General features: G+C 40.0%; 4 protein-coding genes across 4 annotated transcripts in view; 2 read left to right on the forward strand and 2 right to left on the reverse strand.

Annotated features, from left to right (window-relative positions):
* The first annotated feature begins 1,090 nt into the window (after nucleotides 1–1,090).
* Nucleotides 1,091–1,498, forward strand: LOC139150677 (sodium/calcium exchanger regulatory protein 1-like). Its single transcript, XM_070723105.1, has one exon. It carries the CDS (start codon nucleotides 1,091–1,093, stop codon nucleotides 1,496–1,498), a length of 408 nt encoding a protein of 135 aa, XP_070579206.1.
* A 1,932-nt stretch (nucleotides 1,499–3,430) lies between these two features.
* LOC139150678 (fatty acid-binding protein, brain-like) lies at nucleotides 3,431–3,832 on the forward strand. The gene has a single exon (XM_070723106.1). The coding sequence runs from the start codon at nucleotides 3,431–3,433 to the stop codon at nucleotides 3,830–3,832; it is 402 nt and encodes a 133-aa protein (XP_070579207.1).
* A 5,233-nt stretch (nucleotides 3,833–9,065) lies between these two features.
* LOC139149773 (cellular retinoic acid-binding protein 1-like) lies at nucleotides 9,066–9,732 on the reverse strand. The gene has a single exon (XM_070721746.1). The coding sequence runs from the start codon at nucleotides 9,610–9,612 to the stop codon at nucleotides 9,208–9,210; it is 405 nt and encodes a 134-aa protein (XP_070577847.1). The 5' UTR covers nucleotides 9,613–9,732; the 3' UTR covers nucleotides 9,066–9,207.
* Nucleotides 9,733–13,361: 3,629 nt separating this feature from the next.
* LOC139150679 (uncharacterized) overlaps nucleotides 13,362–22,936 on the reverse strand; it is a 40,177-nt gene continuing 30,602 nt past the window's right edge. The window contains exons 20-21 of the mRNA XM_070723107.1: nucleotides 14,372–14,497; nucleotides 13,362–13,981 (exon numbers count right to left, since the gene is read on the reverse strand). Of these exons, the coding sequence (XP_070579208.1) occupies nucleotides 13,652–13,981; nucleotides 14,372–14,497 (456 nt within the window). The 3' untranslated portion in view covers nucleotides 13,362–13,651. The remainder of the gene's footprint in view (nucleotides 13,982–14,371; nucleotides 14,498–22,936) is intronic.

A 22,936-nucleotide genomic window follows, 5' to 3' on the forward strand; every position in this document is an offset into this window, starting at 1 on the left:
TATGCCTCGTAGAGGGTGTGTGGTAACTGCAACACGCAGCTTCATCGCTTGATAGAGAAGTGCGCCCTCAAGCGATGCATCTTCCATCCAGCCTGAGTCATCTCTACAGGCTGAGCAAGATTCGCTGACTTCCCCTAAAACGCATGGGCCGCGACGAGGAAAGTGTGTCATAAACATGGGTCTAATACCAACAACAAACTTGTAACTATGCCATGGCAATCACAAGGCCCAGCTTCCATTAAGTTATACTGTATATAAGCCCCAAATGCCTCATCTCGAGAATTTTAGATGTATAGAGATATCTCATCTGCCCTTGCCAGAGGTGCATCCATTTAATCTCTTAATTCTACTTTCCTAAATATTGGCTTTCTTTGTGTGCAGTACGCTTTCATACTAAAAAAAAACAAAAACTTACATTTCCGTGTATGATTTGCACGAATGTCTATATCATATTTGTATCAGTATTTCTCTTGATTTTCATAACATCATAATGGCATGCTTTGCATACAAGAGTACTATACGTATTTATACGTACATTTTGAATATATTCCGAGGGCGCAACGGTTTTCAACATAGAATTTTAAAGGCGGTCACAGGAAATAACAAAAGATTAAGGTCCCTATAGCACCAAGGAGTCAACTAAACATCCCCGTAGATTGGTACTAAATGTAGAACTTTGATGATAATATGGAATGTCTCTCTACTAGCAAAGTTCATGCCGTACTGATAGGGGATAAAACTTTGACCACCTGATTGAATCGTTTTGGAAACAAATCAGGGCTGTAGCAGACCAGCCCCCCCCCCCCCGAGATATAGATCTATGTCCTCAACGAAAACAGGCGGTGTAAAATATGTCAAGATTTGACGTGGACCAGTTCAGTTTAAACGTATAACAATAACTCCTAGCCCCTATGTAAAATAATGATAGAAAGGTATTTTGGTATCATCTATGCGGCGTAAAGAGTTCGAAGTGCAAAGGCCAAGGAGTGATCGATAGACCTCGGAATGTGACCCCCGCTTGCGTTTTAAACACATTTCGTCCTGGGTGAGAATTGTGTCTCTGGTGTGCCGTCGATGAAAACCAGTCGAGATGTCACATTTCATCGGAAAGTGGAAACACGAGCGAAGTGAGAACTTCGAGGAGGTGCTGGTTGCCGCGGGAGTACCGTGGCTGGCGCGCAAGATGATGAAAACGACGTCGCCGGTCACCGAGATCAACGTTGCCGAAGACGGCGCCTGGACCCTGAAACTAATCGTGGCGGTAAAAACCAAAGTGACAACCTTCAAGATCGACCAAGTGTACGAGGACACTGTGGGGATGAGTGGAACGGTTAAGAAATTCATTGCCAAGCTCGAAGACGGGAAACTGGTTATACAATTTGCGGAAAATCCTGAGGAGGGCATGATCACCACCCGAGAAATTGTGGGCGACCAGCTGATTATGAAGTTGCAATTCAAGGACACTGTCGCCCACCGGTACTTCAGGAAAGTGAAGTGATTAATGTAAAATTCGGTGATTTCATATCAAAGGAGGTTATTCCTCGCAAACTTTTAATGGCTACGTCTACGTTGCCGCAAAAACCCACTGTTATGACTGCTTTAGGACAAAGTTGGCGATGTGGTAAGGTGTTTCTCGACACTAGTGTTGGCTACTCATTCAACTGTGGTCGCCAAACATTTGTTATAGTCATCGCTAGTGCTATAATAGACATGACGTAGATCATTTACTACAGTGGAACCGGTGTGTAACGCAGGAGAGATATTGTCAGCCTGAGTTCTTTTAAGGTCATATTCAAATCAGTTATTACCGACTCATTCAATGGACAGTCTTGAATATAGGTCACTGAACTTTCTAGACAAGAATTCTATCTTTTGACCGTTTTTTATTCTCCTTATAGAAATTCAATAGCACTGTTCGAATAAACAATGCGGGGTTTAAATGCTTTTCAGCGCATGGAAGCGGTCGTTTCAATGTGGACACTATGCAAGCTCCTCGAATGATACTGTCATAAAGTGATTTTAGCGTGACTATAGATCTTGGCCCAAAGCATCGTTCTAAACTTTTACCTTCTAATTTAAATTTTCCGATCCCTTCGTTATTTTGGCAAGCACATGTTTTGCAGTGCTAAATAATTCCCTACATGACTTGTTTTACTTAATCTTCTTGACATGTGATCATCCCTAAATGTTCAGACACGAAGTTTACTTTGTGTAGTACTAGGCTATATGGGGCATCATCTACACTATAACGTGAAGTCCAAAATGAAGTTGTCTTCAAGAGATTATTAGGCGCCGTGAATTATCTTTCTTCTTTAAATCTGCGTATCATTTTTAACTTCAATCCCCGCCACGGGAGTAATTATCACTTTCTAGCTATGAATGTATATTTTTAAGGGGAGGTTGGGGGTTGGGGGATTGTCATAATGTATCATCACAGACCTTCGACATGTACTCCAACTATTTGGGATCTTATTATTAAAGACTTGGGTGTCACAAGATACCATGACAAACAAGTAGGCCTACCTTGAAAGATAAAGGCACCCCAACGTGCAGTATGGGTAACGATGTCGAGTGCCTTGGAGAGAGCTTGAACTGTGCGACGAGAAGAATGTTTGCAAGGAACGGTCTGTTTAGCGTCTTCTCAGAAGAAAAAGAAAATTATTTTGGACCACTAATGCTTACGTTAATTTCTCCAGACTTTCATATTTAAAACAGTGCTCTATAAACGGATTTCGTTTATCTATATATTGTCTCTATTTTTTCTTTGCTGCTTGTGTACCTTTTTAAAACTTCTCTTTATATAGAGAATGCTATAGCATCGACAGCAGAAGGGGAATTCTCCACCGGACTGCACATTCACTCCAACTTGATCGAGCTCTCGATTTACACCAGAGGTTTTTACTCTTAATAAAGTTCGAACGTGGTAAAACTTGCTTCAACACTTTTTGCCGAGTTGACGTCTCCTAAAATGTCAATGCTGTCACTGTCGAAGTTTTAGAATGAAAGTGCAGGTGTAATTTTAAAGATGCTTCTCGGGGTGTTGCACTTTCCTGTTCAGAACAACATACTTGGACACATTGTCTGAAAACATCTGCTTTACGCTCACGCAACTCTGAATGAGAATTTTCAACATTTTTAAAAATACATTGATTTGTTTCCTATGTGGTTTTTGATATAAAAATTTCCAAGATTTGTGTAAATCAAAAATGACAAATACTAACACCTGTACACGTGCCAATTCATAATGATTTATAGTTGATCAGGTGGGAGTCGAATAAGAGACTGAACGGCGCTTGCGCATTCAACTATCGCTGACTCAGGTCAAATCAGGTTCCTGCCCGTTCACACGTACGTTTGCGTGCACACAGAATAGCTGACAATACCATTCCGAAACTAACAGAACTCTACATTCTACATTCAAACGCCGACCATGTCGAATTTAGTGGGCAAATGGAAACACGTGAGAAGCGAGAATTTCAACGAATATCTCATCGCGAACAATGTCAACTTCGTACTCCGCAGCATGATGACGTCCATGACGCCCACCCTGGACATACAACAGACTGGAGATGAGTTCGTGATCCGCACCATTACCATGCTGAAGACCAGGGAACAAAAGTTCACCATCGGGAAAGAGTTCGAAGAGGTACACTGGGGAGGGGACACGAAGAAGTCCATCGCCACTATGGAAGACGACAAGCTGGTGGTGAAATCGGCGGACGATCCCGAGAACAACCCGATCATAGAGCGCGAGGTGATCGGCGACGAGTTGGTGATGACGCTGCGTAAGGGAGATGTTACCGCTAAGAGGTATTTCAAAAAGATTGAGTAATTAAACGTCGAATCAAACAGCAGCGCCAAGGTGGTTAAATCAAATTGCAAACAGATATTCAAAGCAGCGGACTTTGGCGGAAGAAGACTTTACAGGGGACTTTACACTTGCAGTGCACCAGTATACTCTGACCCGCATGGTGACCTTAGATTGACCTCTTCACACCAAACATCCGTACACTGCCAATATCTTGATAGTATATTTGCTTTTAATATCAACCTCGGTAAACCTAAAGTGCAGTGCTTACGTTCCAATTTGTAGAGGAGCAATGGAAGGATTCGGAGTGCAAATAATTCGTGCAAATAGAGACGATAATTGTACATATAAGGTATTAAGCACAGAGAGGGCACCTCAGTTATTTCATGATCATACTTATAGTTCACCCTACGTACCTGACGTCATAAGGACTGCACCGTATTCTTGTGCTCGCCGTTTTCATAAGTGACTACATCTTCCAGCTTCACTTACTTTTAATTTCCATAAATGACTCAATCCTCAATCTTAACGTCGTCAATTATTTCAAAATTCGTTTCGTCGGCTGTATTTACCCTACACATTCTGAAATGCATTTCTAATATCAAAGAAATTCTTGGGCGTGTTTGCCAAGTGGGCTTGGGTATCTCAAGGCAGATGTTGGATTATTTGATGATACCTTTTTCGAACTAGGTATTTTAGGGACGTCTGTGTCATACCAGTCTAAATGCACAGTGTACTCCATAATAGACTGACATGACCAATTTAGAAACTCGCAGCTTATTCCTGTTCACTGATTAATTAACATTTAACAGAGATCACATGTTGATGTGACGGTTTAATGTTGCATGCTCATATATTGGCGTGAAACAATCGGCTGAAACCATTTTCTCGCCAGCGACAGTACTCAAATAAATAACTTCATCGCTGCACCATTGCTATTTCAGTTGGTGATGTCATTGCCCCGGGAATAGTCTTGAAGGTTTATTTTTCTTCAGTTGCCAAATGGAGATTAATGCGATGGATGGGTTTCAGTATCGCAGAAAATGATAACAGTCAATAGGTATATTCGATGGTCGCTTGTATTCCCATATATTATAAAGGTGAATATTCCGCGACCGAGAGGGAGACTGAGATTGCGCGTAGGTGAGACCATTCTTTAACTTTTAACTTTATTTGATCACAGTGCAGGGCCTCAGCCCCTCGCACAGAGTTTACAAAGTTTTACATTATTAAGTGAGCTGGTCCATAAACTGTTCCTAAGACATGAAGTACAAAACCTATTGAGTGGATTATGAGTCAATTTTACAGATCTACCAAAAAAAACATTTGAATACTGTAAATATACATAAAATAATAGATTAGATTCTAGGTAAGTCTGGTAAAGTTTCTCTTCTCTTGAAAGCATTCAACAGATACAATGAAAGTTGAGAGACCTTGTCTTTGTTTTGCGATGACATGATTTCCACAAGCTTATTTCCATGTAAGTTAAATTTCCATTCCATTGGAAAATAAGTGTTTCTAAAATCCTCGTAAAGTGGACACAGAAAAATAAAGTGAAATTCGTTTTCTACAGTTGTTATATTTTTAAACTCTTTACAATACATACAGATTCTCCGTTCTACTGGCAAATTAAGATGACGACCGATTTCTATATTAAGTTTGTGTGTGGAACAACGAAAATTAGCTAATATTCGTTTACGACTGTAGCTAAGGTAATCCAAATATTTTTCTGGCTCAAGCAAAGACTTGAACTCGCAATAAACACTAAGTCTTGAAGAATTTGTCAAACTATAATGCCACTCTTGTTTACAACAGTCATTTAGCCTTTGAGTGAAATTTATCAAGAAAATCTTGGCGTCACCAACTTGTTGTTCCAGCCAAACAATTCCAAAACCGTAACGAAAGAGGAGATTTTTAACGTGTGTAACCCATGTGATTCTACCAGCATCATCTAGTCGTTTTAACATAAGATAACATGCTTTCGGATATCTATGATTTCCCATTTCAAGTAACTTTAACCAGTATGAGATACATCTTTTGAAATAAATACAACATAATGGGAGTCTACCACATTCCCCGAGCACGGCCGAAGTATTTACACTGCTATTTACGCCTGTCAAAAATCTACAGAACTGAACTTGTACACGCTCGATACTTTCTGAGTATTCGAAACCCCAGATCTCACTACCGTAACACAATACAGGGACAACAACTGCATCAAAAAGTTTAAAAGAATTCAATATCGACATCCCACCAAGCTTTTTAATGGTTAACTGTACTGAAAAAAGTGCTTTTAGCCCCTTTGCAACGAGATTTGACTTTGCAGGTGACCATGATAACCTTGATGACAAAAGTAACCCCAAATAATTATAATGTTTTACAGTATCCACCCGTTGTCCTGCGAAAAACCAGTTTTCATATCTTCTAAGATACCCCCCGTTGCGAAATACAATAATTTTTGATTTGGATAGATTGACTTCCATTTCCCATTGTTTACAAAATTGCTCGAGTTGGTTTAATTTACGCTGTAAACTTATTGGCAAATCGGCAGAATCAGCAATATCATCGGCATACATTAAGATGCCAATTGTGGGAACATCCTCATTGACATAGATCCCACTAGACTGTACATTACACATATAGTTAGATAACTCATTGATGAATAATGAAAATAAAAGAGGACTTAGCATGCATCCTTGTCTCGTACCAATAGTGCATTTAAAGTAGTCAGTTAAGCCATCCTTACATTTCACACATGATTTAAGTTGTGAATACATTGATCGTAATAATTTCAAAATTTTACCATGAACACCATATGAGATTAATCTATGCCACAAGAGTTCATGATTGACACGATCGAAGGCTTTCGAAAAGTCTATAAAACTACATAAAAACGGCCTCCTTTCAAAGATAAATATTTCTGTACTAGAGCTTGCAGGCAAAATATATTGTCAATTGTACAATAACCTTTTCTAAATCCTGCTTGAGACTCTACAATTACATTATTTTCCATGGTCCAATCTACTAATCTTTGATTCAAAATTTTAGTAAAAATCTTACTACAAACTGATAATAAAGAAATACCTCTATAATTATTAACATCATGCAAAGACCCTTTTTTATGTAAAGGAAAGATAATTCCCTTGCACCATTCTTCTGGATATTGCCCAGCTTCCAAAATGGCGTTAAAAAGCTTACATAAGTGCGGTGAAATAATATCATTTGCAGCTTTGAAAATTTCAGCAACGAATCCATCTGGACCTGGGTGAGACCATTCCACAGTAAGTGAGGCTACCCACAATTCCCCTTGATTTGTTCACTCAGACATTTTTTGCTAAAGGCTTTTTCAATTTTATCAGTTTCTTAACAATTTTTAACTTACAATTTAAGTTCAGGATTATTTGTTAAAACTATGTTCCAAAATGTTTGATTATGCTTAAAATTTAAGAGTAAATTGACTGAGAAGTCGATGTTTGGAGGTGCTAAAAATTGCACACTTGTCAAGATAAAGTTATCAGCAACTAAGATGGTCTCATCATACCACCTGTCAGACATGCAAATTTCCTTTGTTACGAACATTAAAAAAAATCAATACCCTTTCTTTTGCCAACACAGATGCAACTTATTCCCTTAGTTTACTTGAAAATATTGTGTATGGCTGTCAAAAATCTGTGTCGACAAAATTACAAAATTGCTATCTCCTCCGCGGAAAAGGGGTTTATCTTCTCATTATTCACAGTGAGAAATCAGAAAATTATAATAATCAGAACTATGTTGCCAGAATTTTGAAATATGGACCGAGTTGTTCTCTGTACAGAAGAAATTTGCTTCAGTTCAGTGAGTGATCTCCGTGTGTACAGATCATGGAGAATTGTGGGTAGCCTCACTTACTGTGCATTCTACTCCCACTCACTGACTTCTGCGGGTAGTTGGAAACCGCGCCCCCACTAAATGATTGGTTCGTGAATATTGTACGGTCGAATCAGTAGATATATACCCGGGAGTCATTATCATAAGCACATCACTGTAATACTGTACAGATCACGCGTCAGTCACGATAGAAACTGGTTCATGGAGGCAATTCTATCGTCAACTTCAACTTCAAGATAATTTGCAACAAACGCCCACATAGCCAAAATTTGATGTTGGATGTGACTGCTTAGCACCTGTCGATATACAATGCCAGTTTAGATATTAATATATGACATGGCGGGCTCTGAAAAGATGCGAAACATTTCGTAAAATGCTCACCCTCTAAGAGTCCTATAAAAAAGATGTTGAAAATCTTGGAATGCTTCGGAAACCCGGAGAAATGCATGTCGTCATTCTGACAATCCTTTCCCAAGATCTAGTCACGGTGATCAATCCCTTTTATGTAACTACATACTTGTGTCCTCTCAACGTTTCTGTCGGATTACAAAAACATCGAGGTCTCATTGTTTTCTACTGGACGTTTTATTGAAATGCTCATGACACTTTACTTCAAAATTACAGTCATTTTTGATCGATAAAAATGTTAAACACGCTACGATGTCATAGATATAAAAACAAAACAAAACCAGACGAATGAGTGAGTGTCCCGGTGACGTGCGTTGATGATCAGTTAGTACTACGATTTCGTGTGTTCTAGCTTAAAATAATGAGTGACATCTTCACGTATATCGAAAGTTAGCGTAGACAATCGTTTGGCGCAAAGGACTTCGAGCCGTTGGAACAGATGGGGCGCATCTTGTGGATATTCACCTGGATTTTTTTTCGAAAATGAAGGTCCGGATGTCGAATCGAGTTGCAAAGTACATATTGAATTGTCGATAGCATATTTAAGCATGTGATTGTACAGTCAGAATACAATGTGCATCATCTGCACACGTAAATGCTCCTCCAATCGACAGTAGCAGTCCCTGGGCCAGTTTTCCAGTGCTGTGCGGGGGATAGTCGATAGAGCGCCATCAACGTACACAGCTCGTAGTGTTTCCAACTCAATGTGCACAGATAGTTGTCGATGTCGATCAATGCGACTATGTTGAATGTCCCTCGATCCAATAACCACACGGCCTTACTCGAATTCGTTCGGTTAAGCAAACATCGATTGTACTGTCGTCCTTCAAGAGGCATGACTTACTGAGTTTTACACACGAAAAGTGGGCAATGAGACAAGGACAGTGGAACCGGTATACATCAGCGCACTGTCATGCTTCAAATCGTCGAGTTGCAAATTTGCTGTACGGGGAGTTGCATGTACGGTATATTAGATTAACTGTTCGTATTTTCCCATGGTTCGAATCATAAACGCTTTGATCTGCTTTCGGCTAATGAAACAATTCAAGTACGATCGATCCTGGTGCATTTAAACAAAATCACTGACTGCATACTACTCTTGGGGCTTCCATTTTCACTTCTTACACCTTTTTTAAATGTCTCTTACAAACCACGTTTTTCACCTCGAATGTCGTGACCATACCGTCAGTTCCTACCAATTCCCTAGTCACCACTGGCCACGGTTTGTCAGGCTCCACTGTCGGAGCGATGACCAGCTTCTCGCCCTCCCAGGACGCTTTGACCAGCGCCTTGTCTCCGAACGGGTTTGTTTCTTCGAATTCCTCGCCGACGGTGAATTTCTGCTCGAAGACTTTCACCAGGGTAACGGTCTTGATGGCGAAGTTGTCTCCATCCTGCTTGACGGTGACTGTGAGGGGCAGCTTCGCCATGGCTTTGCGGACCAGATACGGAACCTCGATCGCCTCAAAGAATTCTCCCAGCTGTTCGTTGCTTTGTTCTTTCCATTTTCCCGACAAATCTGCCATGGTTTGTTAGTTGCTTATGAACAGCGCTAAAAGCTAATCACACGGTCTCTGCAATCCGGGTGTAAGGCGGAAATACATGTACAGCACTGTTGCGTAAAACTGTGCGCTGCGGGTATTTGGCTGACTTTTATAGGGTTGTAGTTGTCATGTGATTATTACTGGGGCCCGTAAAATGCCGATATTTTTCAAATCTTTGCCTAAGATGCAGGTACCTATCAAATAATGCTGTCTTTTGTAAAAATCTGGTTTTTGTCTCGGATCAGAAGAGGAAACGGTAGAGGCCGTAAAGTGGGTAGTTTGGATCATAGCGCTACAAGGTGTTTTCTGCTTTGGTTTTTTTCGAATCCTCAGACCATTTTCAGAAATAATTAAAAAGTGAGCAGAAAATGAAATCATCATTCAAAGACGTAGTTTCTCTTTTTGAAAATCAGCACTGATTTAGTCATTTGATACTATTTTTCGCTGGTTTTATTTACCCCCGCCATGAACTCGATAGAAAAATGGGGCGGAACGTGTGGCGTATCCGTGTGTCCTTCGCTCGATCTTCATTTAGTTCGCTTTCTCAACACTTTATATGATTTAAAGGTCGTGACAAGCCTTGTATGACCTATTAGGCAGTGGGTGGTACGATTTTTCCTCACAACATTTTGTCATAATTCTCCCGAGCTGTTTGGTTAATTACGCTGAGCTATGCCGTTCGGATTTTCACATTTTGTACAAATGTAGTAGTAGCGATGGTCGTGTGGTCACTCCGATTGTGTGCATTGTGCGTCTCGGGTTTACCGATAATACCGAATGAATTTGGTATGATCGACTTCATACTGCGATATCCAAACGGTCATCTTTAATTTGTCGTCATTCAAAGCGACCAGACCTCAAAAACGAGGCCACTTCCGTGAGTTTATCGGAGCGCACCACTAGCTCACGCCATTGCCTCGGCACCATATTATCTTCAGTATATGTAACTCTGTAACAAAATTTTGCCCTATCCCGCAAATTACGAGAAACGGAGTACATCCGGGGATTTTCATACGGATACATAACACAGTATCCTGTAAGAGTAACATACTTTGAAGATAGTTAACTATATCCAAGAATTGCATTTAAACTCATTGCACCAAACGCCCTATTTGAGACAGACTCAAGCATCACTCGTTTTCAGACACACACAACTAAACAAAATGGCATCATACCTTAAACTAGTCAATTTTGAACCCCATAAATGTTTTTGAACAACTTTTCTGGGCGCGTGTACCCCTTCTACTGGCTATGGTCAAATCTGTTATCTGAACATCATACATGTGAAAAGGTACATTATATTCGTTGTAGTAAGGGATATGATTAACAGTAATTTACCTAACCAAAGGTCAAATTTCTGTTTGACCACTGAGTTTCAACACAGTGAGTTTTTATGTCCAAAACAACATTAAACCCAGTAAGAAATAGTACACACTAAGGCATTTGATCGGTTGATGTTGCCACGACATACCAGCATACTCATAATTGTTTCCCAGAAAACGACCTATAACCTCTCAGTGTTGTTTAAATCTCAAATCATGGCCGATCAGTTAGGTTATGTAATGAAATACAATATTCTTGTTTCCTTCACCATTAGTAAACTTCCGGTTCTTATTGGAAAGATTTTAAAGTGTCGGTGTCCGTATCCGGGAGCTGTATTTTTTAGATGTTTTCGTGGTTTACTTTTCTGAAAAAAAAAAAAAATCTATCGGGAAGCCCTATCAAGTGATTGTGTCTACTTATTATTATGAGGTGTTCCTAGTAGCCCTAGCTCTTGATGCATTTTCCAGTATTATTTTATGTTTATAAATACACCTAGGTACGCTTTGGTGCTCTGCACCGAGAATCATGTTAAGATGCCCTATCAGTACAGCCTGTGTACGTATGCTTGTAATATCAAGTGTTTTCTTTACACATGTTACACGTGGATTTTGGTCCAGACTAAAATCTATTTGTCAATAATAATATTGCGTATTACACTCAATGTGATGCTTTGTCTCGAATGATACTTCAGGGAGAGGAATTGGAGAACGTATTTTGTTTTCTAGAACAAAAATACTGAAAGTACCATTATAAGTAACAGCGGCTATCCCTTTCATTTCAATGTCAATACTGTAATATGTAATACTGTAATGTGGCCACCAGTGTACCACTTTATCTATTCCTGTAATCTTCTCGAAAACAGCAAACAAGCATGACAGACTGGGAAAAATACCGCAATTATACGGGTCGCTCAAGTTTGATCAGAATTGGTACATACCAAAGATCAACAATAAGTGTTATTTCTATCTGTTCGGTGCAGGAAAATTATACGTTGATGTTATGACAATTTCTGCACAGTAGAACCAGGAAAACAACAAGAAATATTTAAACCAGAAAATTAAGAATGACAAAAGTAAATAAGGTCTGAAACTTTAGGTACTGAAGGTCAACTTTAGCAACATGCATAGCAGAGAATCTTTAACACGATTGGAACTATTTGGGGATAATTGGATGTTCATATTTTTCAAAATTCTCAAAACTCTTGGGTGCCTCATAGCTGAATGTCTCAATATTACAAATTATTCATAAAAACAGCGTGTTACGTAAAAAGAAAAGCAGATTAGCTTACATTTGTAGGTTTTAAAGATACTACTTCACCATCCAATTATCCCAAATTAGTTCCAATCGTGTTCTTTCAACCATGGATGTACAAAAATAGACATCTATGGTTTCAGCAGATCTGTTAATATGTCACAGTTCATAAACAATGACAGGAAATGACCAATTAGCTATTTCAGTTACTGCTTCCACTCCTAAACATAATAGGTACCCTGCATACAAATAGGTTAAAGGTCACAATCCTCTTATTAAGATGTGTGGGCTGATTCAGTTCACTGCCACCACTCCTGCACATTTGCAGGATTTCCCTTTTTCTTACCTCATTTGCACATTTTTGACACTGACGTGTTCATTTGAACAAATTCACATCTCAACCCCTGCATCTACCTGTACACCAAATACTGAAATGGTAGCTTTGGCGATATGGGTGCCTTTGTGTGTGACGGACATACATCCGCACATACATACCCACAAATATACAGACATACAGACGCCACCGACTCATCATATAAGCTCTTTTTGGTATTTATATATAAAACCAAATATTAGCTAAAAATCACAGTCTGTCGACCTCTAGCGACTAAATTTTGTTTTCAGTGTCGAAGTTTGATCTCTTTACATGCACAGGTAATGGGGTGGCAGAATCAAAGCTAATTTGCGACAAATGCACAGTACTTAACTCAGTTGAAAACTTGCCTTGAGAAAGGGGCGGGTTGAAAAAAAGTAGATGTCTCCGATGTGGACACAACCTGGGGGGATATTATACAACCCGGACTCAGCTTGCCTTTCCTGGTAATAGTGGTATTCTTTGAGAAAGTGAAATTACATGTGGACAGCATTTTAAAGAAGGAAATGATTATAAAAGACGCTGCTGTTGGGACTTTTAGAAAACCTACTGATGAAATCGTTGATCATATGCTAGAACACTGATTGACGAAGCAAAAATTAGAGTGATTTTAAAGTATTTGGTGACGGTAAATATTAAATACAATTTCAGCAATCTTGGGGCTCAAGAAGCGATCACTAACTTGCTTTCTATACGATTCAAGAAGCCCAGCAGAGAGTAAATGGCTGTTAAGGCTTAATTCGATAGTTATACTCTATGTGAGACAATGGGCTGTAACGGCATAGAGGTTTGCATTATTCATTTATTACTGATACTCTTCAACGAGTTCAGGTACATTCAACTTTTAAAAAATTCAAAAAAGGAGGCCGGCCTTTCAACATGTTACGAGAATGAACGTTTAACAAATTTTGACTGTTTCGTTCGAGTACAACAATACTCTCAGAGTATTTGCATTTTATCAGCTTTTCTCCATAATTAGACAATGCCTTCATCAAAATATGCCGGTATTATAGATTCTATTGTTCCTAAAAACAGTCATCACTTTCCCCCCTTAGCCGCTTCCCCTTATTTCACTTAGTACTTGATAACTAATGTCTCTGCTGCGTTTACTTTCAAGCCATCGAATCCAACAGTGTTGGTTCTATCCCCCTCAGTGCTGAACACTATGGTCCCCTTCTCGGGCAATTTCGGGTCCAGCTCGCGATAGTTCTCCGTCAAAGCCTGGTCGCCGACGTTGATCGCGACAAAGTAGTTGGGCCATTCAGGGTAATTTCTCGTGAAAGCATAGAGTTCGTCTGTGGCGAGAACATTTTGCATTTCGCCGACGAGTAAGGAGGGCATCTGCCGTAAACTCGCCATCTGTCTGTATAGTTCCATCGTTGATGAGGCGTTGTCCTTCTGGGCCTGCAGTTAAGAAACAGATTGTGAAGGGTGTGAGAAAGCTGTAGCTTCATGGAAAAGAATGGGCAGTAATTACTTCATTTGCTGACGTACAAAGGATCCAAATGCCATTTTAGATTTACTGGTAGCCAACTGAATCTTAAGTTCACACGTCTGTGTGTTTTCCTCGGCCTAGGGCATTTAGAAATCTATTGCACAATGCACTTGGACCGGGTACCACTATTAGAAGTAAAATAATATGCATTCAAAATAATTATCAAAGCTAACGGACGAGTCACTCGTGTCTGCTCGTTTCGGCATGCATATTTATTCATGGTCATGAAATTTTGAACGCTGAAATCCGTTGTGTGTAGCACAGTGGAGTGTTCAGAAGTTCGTATGAAAACTGCTAACCTCAACATTGATGGCGCCGTAGTTACGGTGCACAGGGATCCACGTTTCAGACGCGTTGCTGAAACCGGCATTTTCACTTGAACTCCACTGCATCGGCGAGATGTTAGCCGCGTGGTTCTGTGGAATCTGCGAAAGGAAATTGACAAGTTATATGTCGCGTTCATTTCGACGAGTCCAACGCAATGTGATATCTTCACTTGAGATATACCTCGCAATGTGCGACACTTAGGCTTGATGTCCGTCTTCTCGATCAGGAAGTATAATTTACTTTTAACACTTTGATGACAGACAGCAACTTTACTGATATCAAAATGTTTATCTTAGCGACAACAGTAACCCTGTCTTAAAAATTAAACCTAGCTCACTTCGTGTAAAACCTGAAGTCTGATTAAATACAGTGTTCCATGAATTTCGTTAAGTGTTTAGCTTACTGCTAAAAGATAGCACGTAACGTAATGGGCCACAAACTAAAAGTGAATAAAAGCGACAAACTTGTCACAAAGAACGGGCTAAAACAAGCAACACGATGGCAGACACGTCGCGATGACTGAAACTGGCGGCCCATCGCTGCCATGTAAATGCAGGTATAGCAATGCCCCATACCCGTTTTATTACCTCGCGTGCGCATGCGCGCAGCGAGGTTATGTCGCAGCGATGTCTGTCTGTCTGTCTGTCTGTCTGTCTGTCTGTCTGTTGGTCCATTTTCTCAAAAACGGCTGAACGTATTTCAGTCAAATTTGGTAGACATCTTCAGAATTCAAATGGCTAGAACTGAAAAGGTTTTGGTGGGCGTGGCTTGGATATTAATGAAGTTATGAAAGTTTTAATTTTTCTGTTACGCCGCGTATGACAAGTGAAAACAATCGACTGTTTGAGGGCGCTGTGAAATGTGCTTGTCCAGGTTGGCTACAGCTGGATAGCTCCGGTTTCAACCACGGTCCCTCCGTGTTTCAACCTCGTATTGAACATTAAAAATATGATATTTTATTACTCATTCAACTCACTATTCAAGATAAAATATCGTTTAGCAAATTAGCTTCATCCTTGGTAATTGATTGTTTCCCTCGCTGCTCGATCGCCAGAAATGAGTACATACGTTCTTAGCCCTGCGTACGATGCTGTGTGTTCCGCTACAGCTATTAATAGCCCCGCTCACCACAGCCCTGCAAAGACCCGTACGTAGAGTTGGTGACTTCAAATCCATTTTTGGACTTGACGTAAAAAGCCAAATTACTGCCGAAATTCAGCGTTCTTGGGCCCAAGTCGTATCCCTGCCTACCGCAGCTACTCGATCGCTTCCAAAATGCCAGTCTTTTATTCTTTTTTCGTAAATAACCGTCGATGTCGGCAACTCTCTCGCTAGCCCTGCGTACGTACGCAGTGTACGCTGTGCATTCCCTGTGTGCGTTCCTAACACACAGCGTACACTGCGTACGTAATACGTTCTCTACCTAGCCTCATGGCATGGAAGTGCTGATGAATAATAACTTTGGGTCAAAGTATTGAAGTGTCCAATCAGGTTCGTGCACAGAGTCCAAGGCCATGACCTACTTCATGTACTGCTGCACTGTTTTGATTTTGCTTCGCCAAGAAACGTATTCGTCATTGTCCATAGAAGTATGTTTGCTCTCCTTTGAGGTTGTTTGTGAAACAAATTCCGGGATAGGCCTTGGAATGCATACGATCGGCATCGCGGCAGTGCATGTAGCTAGCCGTACGAGTATGGCGAGAGTGTCCGGCTTTGGCTACGCCGCCTCCCACCTCCGGTAGGCGGCGTAGCCCCCGGCGTAGCCAAAGCCGGACACTGTCGCCATACTCGTAGGGCTATGCATGTAGCGTACCATGCTTGTGTAACTACCGAGCTCAACGTGCATTCACGGTTGTGTTATGTAGGTCATTTCCCCCACACTCATCATGACCTGAGTTCAATTAGTCTAGAACATTCTCAAGGTCACTGCCCTTGATGACCTCACAACCTTGAATTCAATTAGTCATGTTTGGAATGTTCTGGAAAGTTGATTAGTTGTGTAAGGGAGATAATTTTAGAACAGTAATTAGCATGTCAATAAAAGTTCTAGATTGTTCTTATATGCCTTTATAAAAGGGACGTGCACAGCTTCCAGTCAGACTTTTGGGATCGTGTCTCTTGTGTGTTACTATAAACTCCAGCAGTAGTCATTCTCAAGACTTTTCAAGACCTTCACTGTCAACGCTGGATTTATACTGTGGACTTTGTGTAGCTTCAAGCCTGCAAACCAAAGGACTGTTCATTCATCCGACTGACTGTTACAACTCTGAGACTGGAGCTTTGCCGTCCCAGCTGAGATAAGTAGTCTGTACACTTTAAAGCTTGTATTCTATCCCTAACTTAGCAATTAGTTTTATTTTCGTAATAAATTTTGTTTAAACGTTAACTGCTGAGTTCACCCTTTTGTTCGTTTTCTCTGCACGTAACAAAATTGGGGGCTCGTCCGGGAGACGAATATTTTGAGCCGTTTGACAACATTTTGACAGCCTTTTCAAAACTACTGTATACTGTGAACTCAGCGAAATTCAATCATGGCGGAATTTAAACCAGACGAATTTATGGATGACCTTGATCAGGACACATTTAATTCCCTCAGAAAAGACAACCTCATAGCACTGGCAAATTTCCTTAAAGTAGATGTCAAAAGATCTATGCGCAAGCGAGAAATACAGTTCAAGATTGCAAAACATTTAGTTAATGCAGGCCATTTTGAGGAGTCTGCCTTAAAAGATTATGAACCTGAGTCTTCCTTTGAACTCAGAAAATTAGAGTTAGAAATACAGCAGATTTGGCACGTGAAAAGTTAGCAATGGAAGAAAGACAGAAAGAAAAAGAATTACAAATGAAAGAAAAAGAATTACAAATGGAAAAAGAGAGACAGGCATTAGAAAAGGAAAAAATACAAATGCAGTTAGAAATGGAAGAAAGACAGAAAGAAAAGAATTGCGATTAGAAGAACAGCGATTGCAGGTAGAAATAAAACGTTTAGAGCTTGGACAGTCAGGAAAATTCTTCCTTCAGACAAGTTTGACATCACTAAGCATTTCAGGTTAGTTCCCCCTTTCCAAGAAAAGGATGTTGATAAATATTTCCTTCATTTTGAGAAAATTGCTCAGAGTCTGGATTGGCCTAAAGAGTCCTGGTCTATGCTTTTGCAGAGTGCTTTGGTGGGTAAAGCCAGAGAAATTTACATTCAGTTGTCAGTAGAGCAGGCTTCAGATTATGATTCTGTGAAGGAATTAATTCTCAAGGGCTATGAGTTGGTGCCTGAAGCTTACCGTCAGAAATTTAGGGATTGTGAGAAGGTGAAGGATCAAACTTATGTTGAATTTGCTCGAACGAAAGAACAACTGTTTGATCGCTGGTGTTCTTCTGAAAAGGTCAGTCAGAATTATGACAAATTACGACAACTTGTTTTGATTGAGGAATTTAAAAGGTGCATCCGGAGTGACATCAAGACGTTTATCAATGAACAAAAGGCAGATACATTAGAGGTTGCTGCACGTTTGGCCGATGATTATTCATTGACCCACAAATCTTCATTTCTCAGCAAACCATCCCAGTCCTTTTCATACAGAAACAATGCAGGTAAATTTAACTCGTCCTTTTCATCCAAGAATTTTTCAAAGGAGAGTAGGAAATCAAATGACAACAGTTCACAAAATTCAAGTAACACTTCCACATCATCAGATCCCAAGTCTCAATCTCCTTCTGACAAACAGTTCGGTACACTTTCTTGTAATTATTGCAAGAAAGACGGCCATTTAATGTCAGAGTGTTTCAAATTGAAAAGAAAACGTGAAGGTCAAAGTGGTCAAAGTGGATCTAAGCCCACCGGCTTTATTTCTTCATCAACTCAATTAGAGTCTAATAATGTGTGCAACACATTTTCTGAGGTTAAACCCCTCTCATCCCCAATTAATGAGGTCAAGGTCAATTCTTCTCAAGATAGCATTATGGGTATTTTCGAACCATTTATTCATGATGGTTTTATATCACTTTCTAGTGATTTTTCTTCTGCTACCCCTGTCAAAATTTTAAGAGATACCGGGGCTTCCCAGTCTCTTTTGTTGGCAGATACCCTGCCGTTTTCTGAAAAGTCATTTTCAGGTTCTAAAGTTCTTATTAAGGGGGTAGATTGTAATGACTACATTCCTGTTCCTCTCCATAATGTCTATTTGTCTTCGGACTTTGTTTCTGGACCTGTGACTTTAGGTATTAGGCCTTTTTGCCTTTTGAAGGGATTCACCTTCTTCTTGGAAACGACCTTGCTGGGGACAAGGTCATTACTAATCCACTTGTGACTGATAATCCTAGTTTAGATCAGGATCCAGAGCCAATTGAACAAGAGATACCCGATTTATTTCCTTCATGTGCTATTACTCGAGCCATGTCAAAGAAAACTTCCGAGAATCAAAATACTCTCAAAAATAATGTCACAGATGTTGACTTAAATGACACCTTTCTCAGTCAGGTGTTTGACACGGATCATTCCGTTATCCCTCGTGGATTTGAAACTTCCAGTAAAACTTCTGCTGACCAAAGTCAGACATTTTCTAGATCAAATCTCATTGCAGAACAACACAAAGACCCAGATATTTTGTCTTTGTTTGACAGGGTAGATGATGAAGGTAAAACTTCGGATAGCTCTGTTTCCTATTATACAAAATCTGGTATTCTCATGCGTAAATGGAGACCTCCAGATGTTTTGGTTGATGACGATTGGGCTATAAAACATCAAATTGTGGTTCCAAAGCCGTACCATGCTGAAATATTGCACCTGGCCCATGAAACCCCTGGGCTGGTCACGTAGGAGTCAGGAAAACTTATCATAAAATTCTCAGTCACTTTTATTGGCCTAATCTCAGGCAGGATGTAGCACATTTCTGTAAAACTTGTCACACATGTCAAATGGTAGGAAAGCCAAATCAGACCATTCCAAAGGCCCCTTTACAGCCAATTCCTGCATTTCAAGAACCATTTAGTAGGATACTAATAGACTGTGTTGGGCCCCTACCAAAAACAAGATCAGGAAATGAGTACATGCTGACAATAATGTGTACATCAACTCGGTTCCCAGAAGCCATACCACTGAGAAATATAAAGACAAAGACTATAGTGAAAGCTTTAGTCAAATTTTCACTTTATTTGGCCTCCCTAAATGTGTCCAGTCCGATCAAGGCTCCAACTTTATGTCTGGAATTTTTCAACAAGTAATGGATCAGCTAGGCATTAAACAGTATACGTCATCCGCCTATCATCCAGAAAGTCAGGGTGCTCTTGAGCGATTTCATCAAACTTTGAAAAACATGATTAGGACCTACTGTTTTGACACAGAGAAGCAGTGGGATGAAGGAATTCATTTTTTGCTCTTTGCTGTTAGAGAGTCAATTCAGGAGTCTCTTGGTTTTAGCCCATTTGAGCTTGTATTTGGACATACAGTCCGTGGCCCACTTAAGCTCGTTAAAGAGAAATTCCTATCAGACGATGATGATTGTCTGAATATTTTGCAATATGTGTCAGATTTTCGTACAAAACTCTCTAAAGCATGTGAATTAGCCAGAGAAAATCTTGAGTCATCTCAGCAGTCAATGGAAACCAAATACGATAAAAACACCTCAAAACGGAAGTTTGAACCAGGTCAAAAAGTTCTTGTTTTACTTCCAATTCCTGGCAAACCACTCCATGCTCGTTACTTTGGGCCATACCTAATTGATAAGAAATTGAGTGATTTAAATTACATCATAATAACACCTGACAGGAGAAAACAAAAACAGCTATGTCACATAAATATGCTTAAGCCATATTTGGATAGGGATAATCCTACTATAACTCAGCCTGTCAGTACCGTCAGTTCTGGCCATTATGAAGATAGTGATACTGAAACTGACTTGAGTGAAAATACTCTAAACTCAAAGCTGGGCTCGGTCAAGCTTCAGAACTCAGAAATCCTGGAGAAGCTGGAGTCTACAAAGTTGGCACACCTCCAGCCAGAACAACAACAACAGGTGAAAGAACTGCTCCACGAATATAAACACCTGTTTCAAGATGTTCCAACGAGGACAAACGTCATCTATCACGACGTTGATGTTGGGGACAGTAAGCCTGTAAAACAACATCCATACAGACTGAATCCAACAAAAGCAAAATATCTCCAGGAAGAAGTCAAATACCTGCTGGACAATGACTTTATTGAACCCAGTAAAAGTAACTGGAGTTCGCCGTGCATACTTGTTCCCAAATCAGACCACAGTTATCGTATGTGCACGGACTTTAGGAAGGTCAACACTTTAACAAAGACAGACACTTTCCCAATCCCGAGGATTGATGACTGCATCGACCGAGTGGGAAAAGCCAAGTATGTGACAAAATTTGACCTACTGAAGGGATTTTGGCAAGTCCCTCTGACGGATCGTGCTCGTGAAATATCCGCCTTTGTTACACCAGACGGATTGTTCCAGTACAAGTTGATGCCATTCGGAATGAAGAACTCTCCGGCAACGTTCCAACGGATGATCAACGACGTCATATCCGGGCTAGACGGATGTGCAGCTTACGTTGACGACGTCGTCCTGTATAGTGACACCTGGGAGAACACATCAAGCTCATGCGGAAGTTCTTCGAGAGACTGAGTAAAGCAATGTTGACTGTCAACCTTGCCAAATCTGAGTTTGGTTGGGCTAGGGTAACTTACCTCGGACATACTGTAGGACAGGGTGAGGTAAAACCTGTTGATGCCAAAATCAGTGCCATTTCAAGTTTTCCATACCAAACTGCAAACGACAACTGATGCGCTTTCTCGGTATGGCTGGTTACTACAGAAAATTCTGTCCAAATTTCTCCACAATTACTGAGCCTTTGACTAACTTACTTAAAAAGAAAGTAAAGTTTGTTTGGTCAGAGCAATGCCAACAGGCATTTGATACACTTAAAGCCATACTGCAAAGTGCCCCAGTGTTGTCTGCACCAGATTTCACTTTGCCATTCAAATTAGCTGTAGATGCTAGTGATACGGCTGCTGGTGCTGTTTTATTGCAAGAGGATAGTCATGGTATAGATCATCCTGTTTGCTATTTTTCACGCAAATTTAACAAATCCCAGAGAAACTACTCTACAATTGAAAAAGAGTGTTTATCTTTGATATTAGCTTTACAGCATTTTGAAGTTTATGTTACTTCTTCAAATCAGCCAATAGTGGTTTATATTGATCACAACCCTCTTGTTTTTCTGCAGAAATTCAAAGGCAAAAATCAGAGATTGCTAAGATGGAGTTTAATGTTACAGGAGTTTAATCTTGACATTAGACATATCAAAGGCAGAGACAATTTAATTGCAGACTGTCTCTCTCGTATTTAGCACTTATTGTTGTTCACACTTTTAAGATTACATTTGTAAAAGAAAGATTTTTCATTGAAAAATTTTCTTTTTTGAAGAGGGGGTGTGTTATGTAGGTCATTTCCCCCACACTCATCATGACCTGAGTTCAATTAGTCTAGAACATTCTCAAGGTCACTGCCCTTGATGACCTCACAACCTTGAATTCAATTAGTCATGTTGGAATGTTCTGGAAAGTTGATTAGTTGTGTAAGGGAGATAATTTTAGAACAGTAATTAGCATGTCAATAAAAGTTCTAGATTGTTCTTATATGCCTTTATAAAAGGGACGTGCACAGCTTCCAGTCAGACTTTTGGGATCGTGTCTCTTGTGTGTTACTATAAACTCCAGCAGTAGTCATTCTCAAGACTTTTCAAGACCTTCACTGTCAACGCTGGATTTATACTGTGGACTTTGTGTAGCTTCAAGCCTGCAAACCAAAGGACTGTTCATTCATCCGACTGACTGTTACAACTCTGAGACTGGAGCTTTGCCGTCCCAGCTGAGATAAGTAGTCTGTACACTTTAAAGCTTGTATTCTATCCCTAACTTAGCAATTAGTTTTATTTTCGTAATAAATTTTGTTTAAACGTTAACTGCTGAGTTCACCCTTTTGTTCGTTTTCTCTGCACGTAACAGTTGATACTCGTGTACAATCATGATGTGTTCAATTCTGATGAAGATTCATAAGTCTTAGTTTTGCAGTCTTTTTTCCGTACGATAATCCTGACAATACGTGTTACTGTTAGACGAGGTGGCCATTTTATGATAAGTTTCAATACTGCACAGCTACATAGCGTCACTATCGTGTGATCGAGGTACAGCGTTGTTGAACGGGATACAGAAACTCTGCAGAGGGAGAAACGATCGTTGACATGAACAGTCAATGTACTTCAGCACGTAGTCCGCAGATAGCGGATCGAGAAAATAAACGTGTCCCAGTAAATAACGGAATATTTATGTACATTAACTCGATATTAATCAAATTTCCAGCTCATCGCAAAAAAATGTATTGCAAAGATTAACTGTCACTGACAAATACTGCACTGTATGGAAAAAACAGTCTGTAGAATAGTTCAACTTCAACTGGTAGGCATAGTATTACCCGAGACAAACACTTGTGTTGTCAATTTTGATTTCATTTCATAAACTTCATACTTCA

The sequence above is a fragment of the Ptychodera flava genome, chromosome 14, assembly GCF_041260155.1.
Source record: "Ptychodera flava strain L36383 chromosome 14, AS_Pfla_20210202, whole genome shotgun sequence".
NCBI lineage: Eukaryota > Metazoa > Hemichordata > Enteropneusta > Ptychoderidae > Ptychodera > Ptychodera flava.